Source organism: Falco peregrinus, chromosome 5, assembly GCF_023634155.1.
Source record: "Falco peregrinus isolate bFalPer1 chromosome 5, bFalPer1.pri, whole genome shotgun sequence".
Lineage (NCBI taxonomy): Eukaryota > Metazoa > Chordata > Aves > Falconiformes > Falconidae > Falco > Falco peregrinus.
The window spans coordinates 54,527,759-54,540,947 of record NC_073725.1 but is presented as its reverse complement, the minus strand read 5'-3'; the positions used below and the strand labels follow the sequence as shown (position 1 = coordinate 54,540,947).

The 13,189-nt window shown below is 38.3% G+C and overlaps 1 protein-coding gene across 1 annotated transcript in view; it reads right to left on the bottom strand.

The window, feature by feature from the left end:
• Positions 1 to 13,189, bottom strand: part of PTPRN2 (protein tyrosine phosphatase receptor type N2) — a 663,741-nt gene that overhangs the window by 17,590 nt on the left and 632,962 nt on the right. The window contains exons 20-21 of the mRNA XM_055804928.1: positions 10,910 to 10,963; positions 8,764 to 8,828 (exon numbers count right to left, since the gene is read on the bottom strand). Of these exons, the coding sequence (XP_055660903.1) occupies positions 8,764 to 8,828; positions 10,910 to 10,963 (119 nt within the window). The remainder of the gene's footprint in view (positions 1 to 8,763; positions 8,829 to 10,909; positions 10,964 to 13,189) is intronic.

Here is a 13,189-nt window from a genome sequence, read left to right as displayed (position 1 = left end):
GTGTAACACCACTTCTTCACTGACCATTAGTTTTAATGGCATACCGGTAATATTTACTAACTAGCTCAGTCTCAAAGGCCCAGCCTCATCTCATCTACTCCAGCCATCCTTGAAGTTCGAATCGGAGTTAGTCATCTTCTCTCCCAACAGCTGAGAGAGAGGGGAAGCTCTGATGGGCAATTCATTTGCCTGAGAATTACCCTCCAGAGGTGCGTATCATTCTCCATTGATGACTGAGGAGACCTGGACAACTAGGTTAGGAGAGATGCTCAATGCTAGATGGTTTATATGGCTGAAGTTAGCTGGAATGAACCTGGGCTGAAAAAAGCGGAGTTTTTGCTCTGCAGTTTCGGGCTCACGAACGCTAGAATCTGCCAAATCCAATGGTGTTTGAGATCTGTGTTTTGTGTCTGTTGCCTTCCCCTCTTCCCTCACCTGCCCAGTTTGGCAATTTTGATGGAAAAGACAAAAGAAAAAGCTATGTGCAACCACAGTGAAAAGATAAACCAGTTGCAGTATTGTGTAGGGAAGGCCATGGAAGTGAAAAACGTGCTATAAGAGTAACTGCTGTTTATACAGTGCTCTGCTGCAAAGAAATGAGTATTTTCTTCCTTCAACTTACATTGTCTGAATGCCCAATAAATAAAAACACTTGTAAATATTAGAGTTAAAAAAGGGAGCTCAACAACAGCTAAAACCTACAAAAATAAAAGCGATTTTCATTTGTAGTTATCCAGATGTCTGCTGCTCTAGCTGCTGGAGTTCTGCTATTGGCCAGGAGGATCATTTGATGCTTTTCATGGAAAGAGAGAAGCGTCAGCAAAAACCTAGTGAGGGACACACTTTTAAAGATAACAAAAAAGAGAAATGTATTCAGGCTGGCATTTTCATTAAAAGCTTATTGTCTCTCTGAGATGAACAAATTTGTGTGCATGTGTGTATGCAGTTAGGGACTGACCCAATGCATACCTGAATCAGTGAACTGTCTGTAATTTCAGACAAAATACGTAAGTGCTTTTATACACCTAACAATGACCCTAATTAAAAATTCACTACTTTATTAAAACAAAACAAAAGAACTCAATGGGCAAAGCAAGCATATCTATGAAGAAGGGAGTACTTACAGTAATGAAAGTGAAGCAATGAAAATTATTGTGACAGTCATACACACACAGAGTATACATTGTGTGTTATTGTTTACACATTTTACATTAATACTTGAAAAATGCATGTCATAGATTTATAAATGTAAGTGATACCGCTTTGTCAGTACACAATCCTAAGGAAGGTGATATGGAAGATGGAATACAGCCTATTTAAAAAAAAAATTCCAAAGGAAAATAATGCTTCTAAGGTTACATTAATTTTAACAGTCTTGCAGGGATAGAAATTCACTACTGCCATTTCAGCTTTTAAGCTAATATCCTTTGTCAATGGAGAAAAAACATGCAGAAACCACTCACTGTAACTGAATGCAAATGGATGCTAATTTGAGGACCAGTCCTTGCTCACTTCCACTGTGCATGAGAATATGTCACATCACATTCCATACAGTATAGAAACTGTTTCTCTTTTACATCTGGATTTCCTCCATCCTCCCCCAAGTTAAAAGTAAAAAGAATATGCCTAAATTACTACATGCAAGAAATCGAAGTTAATGAGTTATATTCTATATAGGCTAAGATACCCCATAATCACCTGTTGTCACTCTAGAAAATACCAGTGCACACATCTAAATTCAACTTACACAGGCGTGCACACACACACATACACACAACATACAAACTCTACATGTAGCAAGAATTGTGGATGTGCTGCTACTGCCTACTTAAAGGTGTTCCCCAGTATCAGCTCCCATAAGAGTTCTACACAATTTCCTTCTTTTACTACCTCTTCCAGAAACTACTGGCAAATTACCTAAAAGGCAGTTCATCCCCACATGCTGAATCAAACATGAATAAAGTTAAGATGCTGCTTGCAAAGATGACATTTCTGAAAACGTGCCTCAGCTGGCCCTAAAAATTCTTGGAGTCCCCTTTGGAAAATGTGAATTTTCTTCAGCGGGGACACAGAAGTAGCTCACCCACATGAATCTATTAAATGGTAAGAACTACATTTTACAGTACTTTCATTTTACGTTGCACGTAGGTGGCAATGCTTTCACAAGACAGTACATGCAGTGACCTAAACAAAAGATGAATTCATTCTTTAATGAAGTTTATCCTTAAAAGTGATTAAACTGGTCCAGCTATAGAAGCTGTGGAATAATTACACTTCAGTTAGGTCATACATACATTGTAGCCTTTACAGCCAGAAGACTACCATCTGGTCAATTAAATACTTCAAATCCTTCTATGGACTGCTGCATGAGATTAGCTACAAAAAAAGTAGTTCTTTGCTCTGTATATAAACCTCCTTTTCCAAACATTTGTCTAGCTGCTTCTCAAACCGATAGCACAGTACTTCTATGACCAGCTTTTTCACTTTTCCATATTCTAACCTACCCATTGTGTGAAAAAATGCCGCCCAAATTCCTTATCTGCTTGTCTCCTCCTTAGTTTCAGTCAATGACTTCTTGTTTTCAAATTAGTGACTATCTCAAGCTGCTTACTGACATCAATACATTCCTTTCAAGGTCTTCTAATACTCTATGGGGACCCCCCTTCGTGTTCCCTTTCCCAAGGAATAGCCCATGTCTGATCAGTCTGTCTTCACAATTCATTTGCCCCAAACCCTGGATAATTAGGATTGTTTACAACCACACTTTCTTAGTCCCAATTCTTTTCCAATAAAATCCCAGAACAGCAAGTAACTCATGAAATATGTCTCTTTTAGAGTAATCCCTGACCACTAAACTATATAAAAAAGAAAGAAGCCAACGAAATTACATTAATAACTTGTTTTCTTTTTGTTTGAAATCTCTAGATGCCATAAAGGAAACCATCTGAAAATGCAGTCCATACAGCATACACCAGGCAACCAACACCTTCCCCGTGGTCACTAATTCATTTCACAACAGAAGCTTGTAGAACATGCTACATTTTTATCCTCATTTGATGAACCAGTAATCGATGACTCCACAGTGTCAATAATGTGTCAAAAGCTTTAAAGCTTTATAAATCAAAAATGTGTTTTGCGAAGGAAATAAACACTGTTTTATACAGCTTGTTCTAAATCGTGAGAGTTCGCTAAGCATCACAGGCTGGACCATAAAAAACTGTCTTACACATTCCCTATACACTTTTGCATGTAGCTGGGGGCCCAGCTCTCACTGTGATTAATTATCTGCTGGGAAAGGCTGCAAGAATGAGCACTATTTGCCTAATTGTGTTTCCAGGGTAACTCATTACATAAAAGTTACAATACATAAATGCAGCTCATTTGAAAAACCGGCCTTATAACATATGATATGTTTACATGGACACTAAGAGCTTCCATCAGAAACTGAAATAGCAACATTTCAGATTTACTTGGTTAGCATTATTGCTGCTGAGAACTGAGGCAGCCTTGTGGACAGCAAAACAGTGCACAAAGCAAACCCTAATTTTTAGGCTTTACTGGCCTGCATTTCCCCCCCTTTTCCTAGAGATGATAATCTATCTCACCCAAATCTCAAAGACCATCTATATGATCAATTCAAACTTAAAACAGGAAAACAACTGAATTTGTAAGTCCTGATTTTTTCTCCAGAATACCACCTATTTCTAATCCCACTTTTTGCTCTCTTAACCATTAAAAAAAATCCCACCAGTAATGTCTCTTTTGTACTACATATTTTTTCAATCACTGGATGACACACAGTATGTTAAGTTTTATTTTCATGGGAGAAGCTGGATCCTCAGTGAAAGAAATATCCCCTTGTTCACCAAGAGCATGTCAGAAATAGTCTGGTCTAGACTTGTATCAGCACAACTGAACAACAGAATTTTCTCAGACTTTGCATAAGGACTCAAAAATAAGCAGATTGAATCCATTTTAACATGAATATGGGCCAGCATTTTCTTTCATAAAATCCTTTCAGAGAGGAGCTAACCTCACAACTTCATTATGATTGTTAAATCCACACAGCAGATAAGCAAAACCTCAGCAAGGGTTCAGATTAGCCAAAATCATTTGATCACGATGAGTCAGAAGGCGAATTAAGGAATCTTTTGTTTTGCCTTAAAATGTCACGGTATAAACTGCATCTGCTCAGGAGCTGACTCACAAGACCCTCAGACAATAGGGTAGCGGGGGCAAGGAAAGGACTTGGGGAGATAACCTCCGCAGCCAGCCCAGGCCAGAGTGTGTGCTCATCAATTATAATCCCAGCTTTTGAATGCGAGAGAATAAACCGTTGGTTCAGCTTTACTAAATCGAATCTTTTTGCTGGGTTTTAGAATTCGGAAATCAATACTTTAAAAGGATTTTAAAATTCATATTCGCCTTCCCTTTGACTCATCTCGTTCCAGCTAGTTCAAACACAAGAAAATGGATGGTCAGCAAACCCTAAGCAGCTGCTGGCTGGATTAATATCTAAAAATCAAACTATTATCTACCCTATCCTAGCTTCTCAGTTCAGAAAAATGAAAGTAGGAAGACTCATAATCCCATTTTTTCTCTTTTTTGTGCCAGAAACACTCAATAAAAATGTCTTGCAATACATCAAACTTTTAGTCACTACAATAAGCCTGCAGGAAAGACAAGAAATGAGAAAATTCTCAATTTTTCTCTAGTTCACACAAAAAGAAAAAAACCTGATCAGCTCAGAGTTACTGTGAGTTTGGGGTGAGGAAGGAATATCAAGTAGACTAAATCTAAATCAGCTTATCTTCCCTAGTAACAAAGGATAAAACTTGTAAATACAAGAATGTTGAAATTCTCAGCAGAAATCAGCCTCAGAAAAACAGTCTGTCAAAAATCCAGCAAGCATTGTTATCTACAAAACCAATCCAATACCATTTTCTGCATTTATTTAAATCATGGAAGCACACATGGAGTCGAAATAAATCACTTCTCAACTTCTCATTTAAAACTAAAGCTTGTCCTAAGCTGTCTGTCAGGGAAATGAGAGGTGACTTGGTAACTGCCTTAAAATTGTAACACCCATGTAAAAATCATTATCATAGTTAATTCATTATCATAGCTAAAACATGTCAAACAGTTTTTAAATGTCTTACTGTAAGGCCATACTCAACACCACTTAGTTTTGCTATTACTTTGATGAGCACAGGATCAGGGTTTTGTAACTACTCTGCATATGAATCTAGCAAGAAAAATAAATCTAGAAATAAACTACATGATCAATAGCAGCATGAAGTTACTGGAACAACTAAACAAAAGGATACACTTGCATTTAAAACTTTTTGCTGACACAACACAAGAATGATAGTACTGAATAGACACTGTTGTTCTCTGACTGCTCCAGGAACTAATAAGATTATTTAATGTGGCTGCTTGGAGTGAATGTGCACAGATACAGACATTACATTTACTACACAGAGGACAGTGAAATTCATTAAAAACCCAACCCAAGAGGAGATCCTTCCTGATGCTGCGCAGAGCCGGAGGGAGTCCCGCAGGCCGGCGCTGTGTGGCTCTCAAAGACAGCTGGGGGCCAGAAAAGTGTTTGCTGAGCAAGGGTTCCTGCCAGCCCTTGTGTGCCCTCCTGCCAGCTCACCGCACACACACACACCCACCCCTCCCAGTACACCAAGGGGGCACTTCTACCCTTGGCACCAACTTATAGCATCCTGCAAAGTGCACTGACACAGGGTGCTTTGGTTTTTTTTAAGATTTCATTCCTGCTTTCTCAAAGGGGCTGGGGCCATCAGACTGACATGGTGGGTGTCGAGCACAACCCCCTCCCCATTTTGATGTCCCCTGCTTTATGCTCTAGGAACAGAGCCCTGGCCGGTGTTTTTCAGCATCTAAAATAATACGAGGGACAGCAACAGGCAAGACAGTAGAAGATATGAATTTATAACGTGTTTAATAGACTAAGTGTTAGCATTAATTCAATGAGCAGTAGGAGAAGAAATTGTAAATGACAAAGGCATTTACAGTTAACTGTCTAAGAGAATGCAGGGAAGTAAATCATTACATGAACAAGGAGCTCCTTTTCTCAACCCACCCTATTAAAACCCCCACTAAAGAGCCAAGGCATTTATTGATTGCTTTCTACTTTCCCACTGCCGAAACTAAGTACTCCTCTATTTACTTTGATTTAAAAATGCATTATTGTCTACTTTCTAATAAACCAGACAGTGGAACAAGAAACTCAAATTATTCTAAGTTTATTCCTAAAAGTCCGTTTTTTTGGTTTTTTTTTTTTTTTTTTGAAAGACTGAAGGCCCTAATCCTTAAAAGCCTTTTTGAAAGAAATGTTACTAGATGCTGGCCTTGCAGCTGGGCCCAGATTGAAAGTGCACTTACATTTTTATGTTTAGCGCTGAAGGACTCTGAAGTTAGCCCTCGCACTCCACATAAAAGCTTTGGAAAGGGCATTCTTTGCCACTCGTGCAATTCATTCTCTAAGAAAAGGAAATGGAAAGAAAGATTTCATGTCCAGGGCTTCAGGCCTTTGATCATTTGATGAACATTGGATCCTCAACCTGGGCCTCCAGCTTCTCAGGCCAGACAAAGAGGGCCCCGGCCGCACAGGCTGGGCCTCGGTTCCCGCCCGAACAAAACCTTTGGCGGCCGCACAGTGTGACAGCCTGGGAAAGGCCCACCTCAGCAGGGCTGAGATGCCCGCTCTGCCCTTTGATCTTTCATTTAAACCCCGGCCAAAGCACCAGGTCAGGGGATTTCACGTCGCACACCCCCATGGGCAGAGGGGAGCAGGTCAAGAACAAAATGGGGGTGACCGATCTCCAAAAAGCCCTGTGACGCCTTTCTCTGGCCAGTTTCACATGACTTGTCTGGTATTGTGAAGCGCTAAGCCCACACTTAAAATGGAATTTGACATTACATGGTACAATGGAGTCAATAAATGGCATTCTTCAGTGCTTTTACAACAAAGTCAACCCTCCCTTAAGTGCCTGAAAGCCCCAAGCTAGAAAATATTTCTCATTTACTTCTTTATGCGAGTAAATTGCATATACTTTAAATCTAGTTTTCATCATGGCTTCTCATTGCTGATGACTGAAATGAGCCGAACAAATACTTAACAAAGGTCTACATTAATTTTACGATGTACCATTGCTTCTATTTTTAAAGACTAGGTTGTCACGTGGCACGTAACAAGCATTGGAAATATCTCCATATTCCTTCACAGAGAGAAAACCTGTTTTCCAACGAGCATGAAAAACTAATCTCATCCCACTGAAAAATTTATTTTCAGTACAGTGCTAAGGAGAAGGCAAACACCTAACTTCTTTTAACATCAGCAGCCAGTTCCACATGGTGCTCGCGGGCAGAAAATTGAGTCCATGTTTGATGAGACATGTTAACAGAATCTGGAGAGAAAAAAAATGCTAAACTCTTCTTTCTAAAGGGATGGGACCCTGCTACGCCCCACAGGACTGGGACATGCAAGATGCAAAAGCAGATGACTGCAAAGCATGGAGTGTATTTTTAAACTAATATACAAACATGTCTATGTTAGAAAAGTTTAAACAACTGTAAAGTGGTTAGAACTCAAAGAACTAAATATTGTTTCTCTGTATAAATTAACATATGTTTTTACAACTAATTCTTTCTTTAAATACACATATGTGCATAATGCCAGATCAAGGTGACTTAAGAACACAGGTTAAGAATTAAGAAAGGCAAATGACTATTTTCTATTTACTTTCAACCTCATAAGATTTCTCTTCCTCTTAAAATGCAGTTCTACAAAACTGTGATACAAACATGGCCGAAGGCACAAAGAATGGGTACAATAATACACAAATAAAGTGACTATGATGTCTTGACCTTGGTCAGGTTTACATGCCCACTTTTACCCCTCTTCCTTTTGAAGACACAGTATCAGTATAAAAATTTTGGTTTAGTTCTAACATACAAAGATTATTTCAGGGTATTTCAAGTACTTCCCACCATGAACCATTTAACAATAAATAAAATGCAAAGGGAATGGTCCCAATCTCTAAAGAATCTACAGACTTCATTTTAAACAAACAACAGTATAGATTTATGTTGAAAGATAACTCCCCACTTCATAAAATTACATCTCACAGATAAGGAAACTAAGGAACAGAAAAATTAAATAAATTATTCAATATTGAACAGGCAGTAGCAGAACCGGGAACAGAGCATTAACTGATTTATTTTCAGTCCTCTGTCCTGTTCACTACAGTCTTTTTCCTCCTAAGAGACAAACCTGTGCAGCGCAGGAGGCCCTGTCTGGTACCAGGTCTTCTAGGCAATTTAGTGGCAATGGGCAGCCACAAAATGAAGAGTTAATGGTTGTTTGACCAGGTGACAGAGAACCAGGCAACAGCCATGAAGCAGTCCAGCACCTAACTCATGTAACCATCAAATAAGGATTGTACAGTCCCAAGGTATCTTCTAAAAACTCTAAGAACTATTTTAAATTACAAATTTAAAAATTCAAATACTCCTCAGCAGCACAAATCCACCTGCTCATTCACAAAGCATTTGTGCTTGGGTTTGTTGTTTGAAATCGCTATGAAAATAAAACTTAAGAACATTCAGGAAGGAGTACAATTTGCCTTTAATTTATTCTCAGATTTTCTGTGAATATTGTTCCCCGTGTTGCCACGGCAACACAAGCACATCTTCCAGTACTGAGGAAGTAACAAGCCTTTCGATTCTCACCTTTGGCCATTTTATTGAGAACCATGTCAATTAGAATGTAGGTTCCACTTCTTCCCGCACCATTGCTGCCAACAGAAAGGGAAAAAGAAAAAATAAAGCCTATCAATGTGTATCTAGACTCAACATGCAGGTACCTGCCCTCAATGTTTATACTTTTACACATGGGGGGGAGAGGACAGAACAAGGGGCTAAAGCATGGTACTGAGAGAGGAGAGAAAGCTTGCACTGAATTAATGCAAGCTGTTTGTGGAAGATTAACTATTAGTCTGCACGGATAACAGGGCTTTGTTATGATTTTTTAAGCCAAGTTGTGTTTCTGCAAGAAAGCATTTTAAACAACAGTGGAAAAGCCATTAACCCTAAAACAGGATACCCTTCTGTTCAAGAAGTGCACATACAATGAGCTTAGAGTCACTTGTATGTGACATCAAGAACCACAGAATAAGCTAGAGCAGAACATTATCCAGAATGGTCTCAAAATGTCATGGGTTGCATTTGAACACAGTGGTCAGAGGGAATGCATACCGACACGCATTTGAGAACCAAAATATTTGACTACTGAGGGACTGCAGTCTTCCTTCACTATACATCATGAGTGGTTTGTTTATTCTTTTTACCTTTCCCTTGAATTCTTCCTTAGTTGCAATGACCAGAAAAAATATTATCATGTAATTCCCAAGAAACAGCTTTAACTGTTGTGTGTCATCAGCCCTTCCTCAGAGATGTGAGACCAAGCCTGGGGAGGGGGAAAGCTCCCTAATCTGAATGCAGCTTGTGTCCCTTTCAGAGAGCAATGTGTAATTGCCAGCGTGATGCTCTTTTAGAGCTGCTGTTAGCAAACATAATTAAGACTTTAAGTAAAAGCTTTTTTTCTTTCCCTCCCTAAAATTTTTACAAAGGTGCATGTGTGACCAATTAGACTGGTATGTAGTTTTATTAATTAAGCCATTATTTTTATTGATAGCTCAATTTGTGTACAAGAATTAATGAAAGGAAAAATAATAGAACAGCGTGAAGCGGGTTATTACATTCTGTTTACAGGCAGGCTTTGAAACTTAATTTTTGTTAAGTCTCAGTGGACAGAGGTTTTTTTCTTTCAGTTACTAGATCACTGCTTAGAGAAAAGGAGGTAATGGTAATAATTTTTTTTTCTGCGTCCATGAAAGGAACAAAGACACAATCTTATTAGTTAAACTGAATAATAAGAGACAAAGCAGCGATCAGGCCCAATAAAAACAAAAACTACTGAGCTGATGGCAGGCACTTCCATCCATCACAGTAAGGAAAAAGCAAGAAACTTGAAGGTTCTTCATTCTGCGTCAAATGTTCCTTTTCCCAGGCTTCCTCAATGCAATGCAAACAAGCCTGCTCCAGAGCATTCACCTCTGCAGAGGGCTTCCTAGCCTCCAGTGGAAGGTAATTCTGCTGAGCCACATGTGAAACATGTCCCCTTTCTTCTCACTCCCACCCGAAGTGGAGTACCCCATGTTAAACAACCTGCCTCTTAGCAAGGTTGTTTTTCTGTCTTCCTTATCGATAAGAATATTTTTGATAAATAAGTGCAACATTCTCCTTACAAGTCAGAACATCCAATAAGAAAACCAACCATTAGTGTCATTATGGCAAAGTTTTCCATTGACCTGCCTGATAGCTTTTGTGTGCATCTATCAGACTGTCAGGCCTAAAGATAATCTACGCTTAAAGGATCACTTGATCTCTGGGTAGATTTCCACTCCCTGACATTGCCCTCTTCTTACCATGGTCACTGAAAGCAAGCAAAGAAGAAATAAAACGTAACTGAGTGTTAATAAAATAAAGACAACTGAACTGGGAGGAGATGCAAGGAATCACTATCATTTTGAAGGAGATTTATGAAAATGAAGTGCTACTTATATTGGAAAAGACAGCCATACATTGTTAAATTGTGGCACAACATCTATGAAATCACAGGAAAAGATAATTTTGTTATTAAAATAGATCCTCAGTATTAATTAGCATTAAAAACAACTGAATTATATTTAATACCTTCAGCCTACCTCACTATCTGTTTAGTGATTCATCTAAAGCTTTAATTTGCCCATTAAAAAAAAAATTAAATTCTTACACATACAAATCTCTCTAAAGCTATTTTAGAAATTGTACTTGCCTGCAATGAACAACTACTGGACAAGAGCGACCCCTGTAGCACTTGTTTACTTTTCTGAAATAAAACAGACACAAAAAATTAATTAAGCATATTACTATTGTTTCTTTAGCCAACTGTCAAAAATACGCAGTAAGAAAAAGTACATATTAACAGTCTTTAAAGAAACAGTCAGGTTGATAATTTGCTAGTACAACAAGCAGTTGTTACATACATGATCGTTTTTAAAGTTTGCTTCTGTAGAAATTTTGCTACTGTAGAAATCCCAAAAAACATCCCTGTTTTCAGTTATCACTGTTGGCTAGGCAAAATAAACGATCTCTTTTCTCAAATGTCTCATCTTAGCTCCAAAACTAAGATTATCTTGAGATGCTTTAATTTTACAGCCATCTTTGAGTTCATGAGCTTGCTCAAAGAAGTATCGAGGGGCACCAAACTGAATCCAAAATCAAAACTGGCTATGTCACTATACTTTGTGCAATGCGTGCTGATTTGTTAAGCCAGTTCTCCTCAGAAAGGCAAATACCAAATCTCCTGAAAAGCTTCTCACAAAATCCTAAAATGTAATCTATTGTGATAAAAATAACTAAAACCATCAGAAAGCTTTACTGCTTTGGTTCTAGTGTAGAAGTCTTGTATATTTAATATTTACAAATTATTCTCTTCTACAGCTTCCTGGTTAAACATTCTTAGTGGCAAGAGAATATATCCGAAGTCAATCAATGAAAGTACAGCTATCAAACAGGTCTGCTGATATGTAAAATCAAGGAAGGAATTAACCAGTGCTGACAAAACCCCAAGATATTCAGTCTAAGAATAGAGCCCACAAAATTGGTTTAAATCTATTTAAATTGCCTTACAAAAACCCAAATCCCAAACCCTGTCTTCTGCTCTAGGATATATTTTGCATGTCAAGTATGTTACAGGCCCAAAAAAACCCATAAAATATGCACACATATGTTATCAAGGCAAGCTGAATAAAGGCTAAAATGGGAAAGCATTGCTTCAAGAAATCAAAACCTTTCATTCCATTTATTTGGTAAGATGTTTGAGGTTACCAGAGCTAGAAGGTCTCCTGTGAAACCATTTCACAGGGCAGCTTCCAAGGGGTGCCCAGACCCCCTAATAGTCCCCAGCTCAGCACAAGTGTTACACAGGATCCTGACTGCTAAACTGAAGTGAGCTGCTGGAATTTGGCAACTGCGGTACAATGTTATTATGAATTTTAAACCATAACTAACCTACTGAATCATTTAGTTCTTGGCTGTTCATCTATTCACTAACATCTGTGCTGTGAAAACATGCATATATCTTTAAACATTGCTTACAGTATAGCCTGAAGATGCCTAAACTTCTAAATCTGACAGGGAGTCAGGATACCTGGAACTCAACCCAAACAGGCTACAGAGATGTTGGTGATGTCCCATGAAACTGCATTATCACATTCTGCTTTTTATTATTTAAGATTCTAACTGGACTTGATAACAATATTAAGTTCCTGTAATGAATTCTTTAAACATTTGAATTCAGGAATTTTTCACAATTCTTACTCTTTTGCTTACTGATGTAAATCCTACTTACAGAGACATTCTGTCTTTATTCATAATGCTTGGATATAAGTAATTAATGCAGTAGAACAATGTTCTATGAAATAAGTGGTAAGTCATCGAGAAGCACCTGACTTTAGAAGTTAAATGGACCATTTGTAGGTCCATAAATGCATATATACGCAGGCACTACCAAGCAAAATTTCAATGACTTAAGCTGCAGTAGAGTTTTTACATGAATGAACCATTCATTTCTTGATGGTCGTATCTGAGGACCAACTCCTTCTACACAATATAAACCCTGATATTTATTTTTTGTATTGTACAGTAAATTATATTTGAAATGTCTGTAACAACATCAGACACAGTCAGTCTGCATTCCCCTACGTGCAGTGCAGCTGGTCATCCTCCCCCCACCTCCCACCATGTGCATTAGCAAAGTTGTTTCTGCATTTAACATCTTAAATAAAAGCTAGTAACTATGGAGGGTATTTACCATTTCTTTTTCTGCTTGTGTGGTTCCTTTGTTCCTTGTATGGCACCACTAATATGATATTCGCATGTTGTGACTAGCCATCTACCAAAGTCCTAATATAATTTCAATGACAAACTCGATCTAAACCTCTCAGTAAATCAGACCTCTCAGTAAATCAGACAGCCAGAGACACATGTTAGGGAAAGACACCTTATGTTTGTCAGTTTTATTGAAGGCGTTTCAAACATTTTCATTATCACA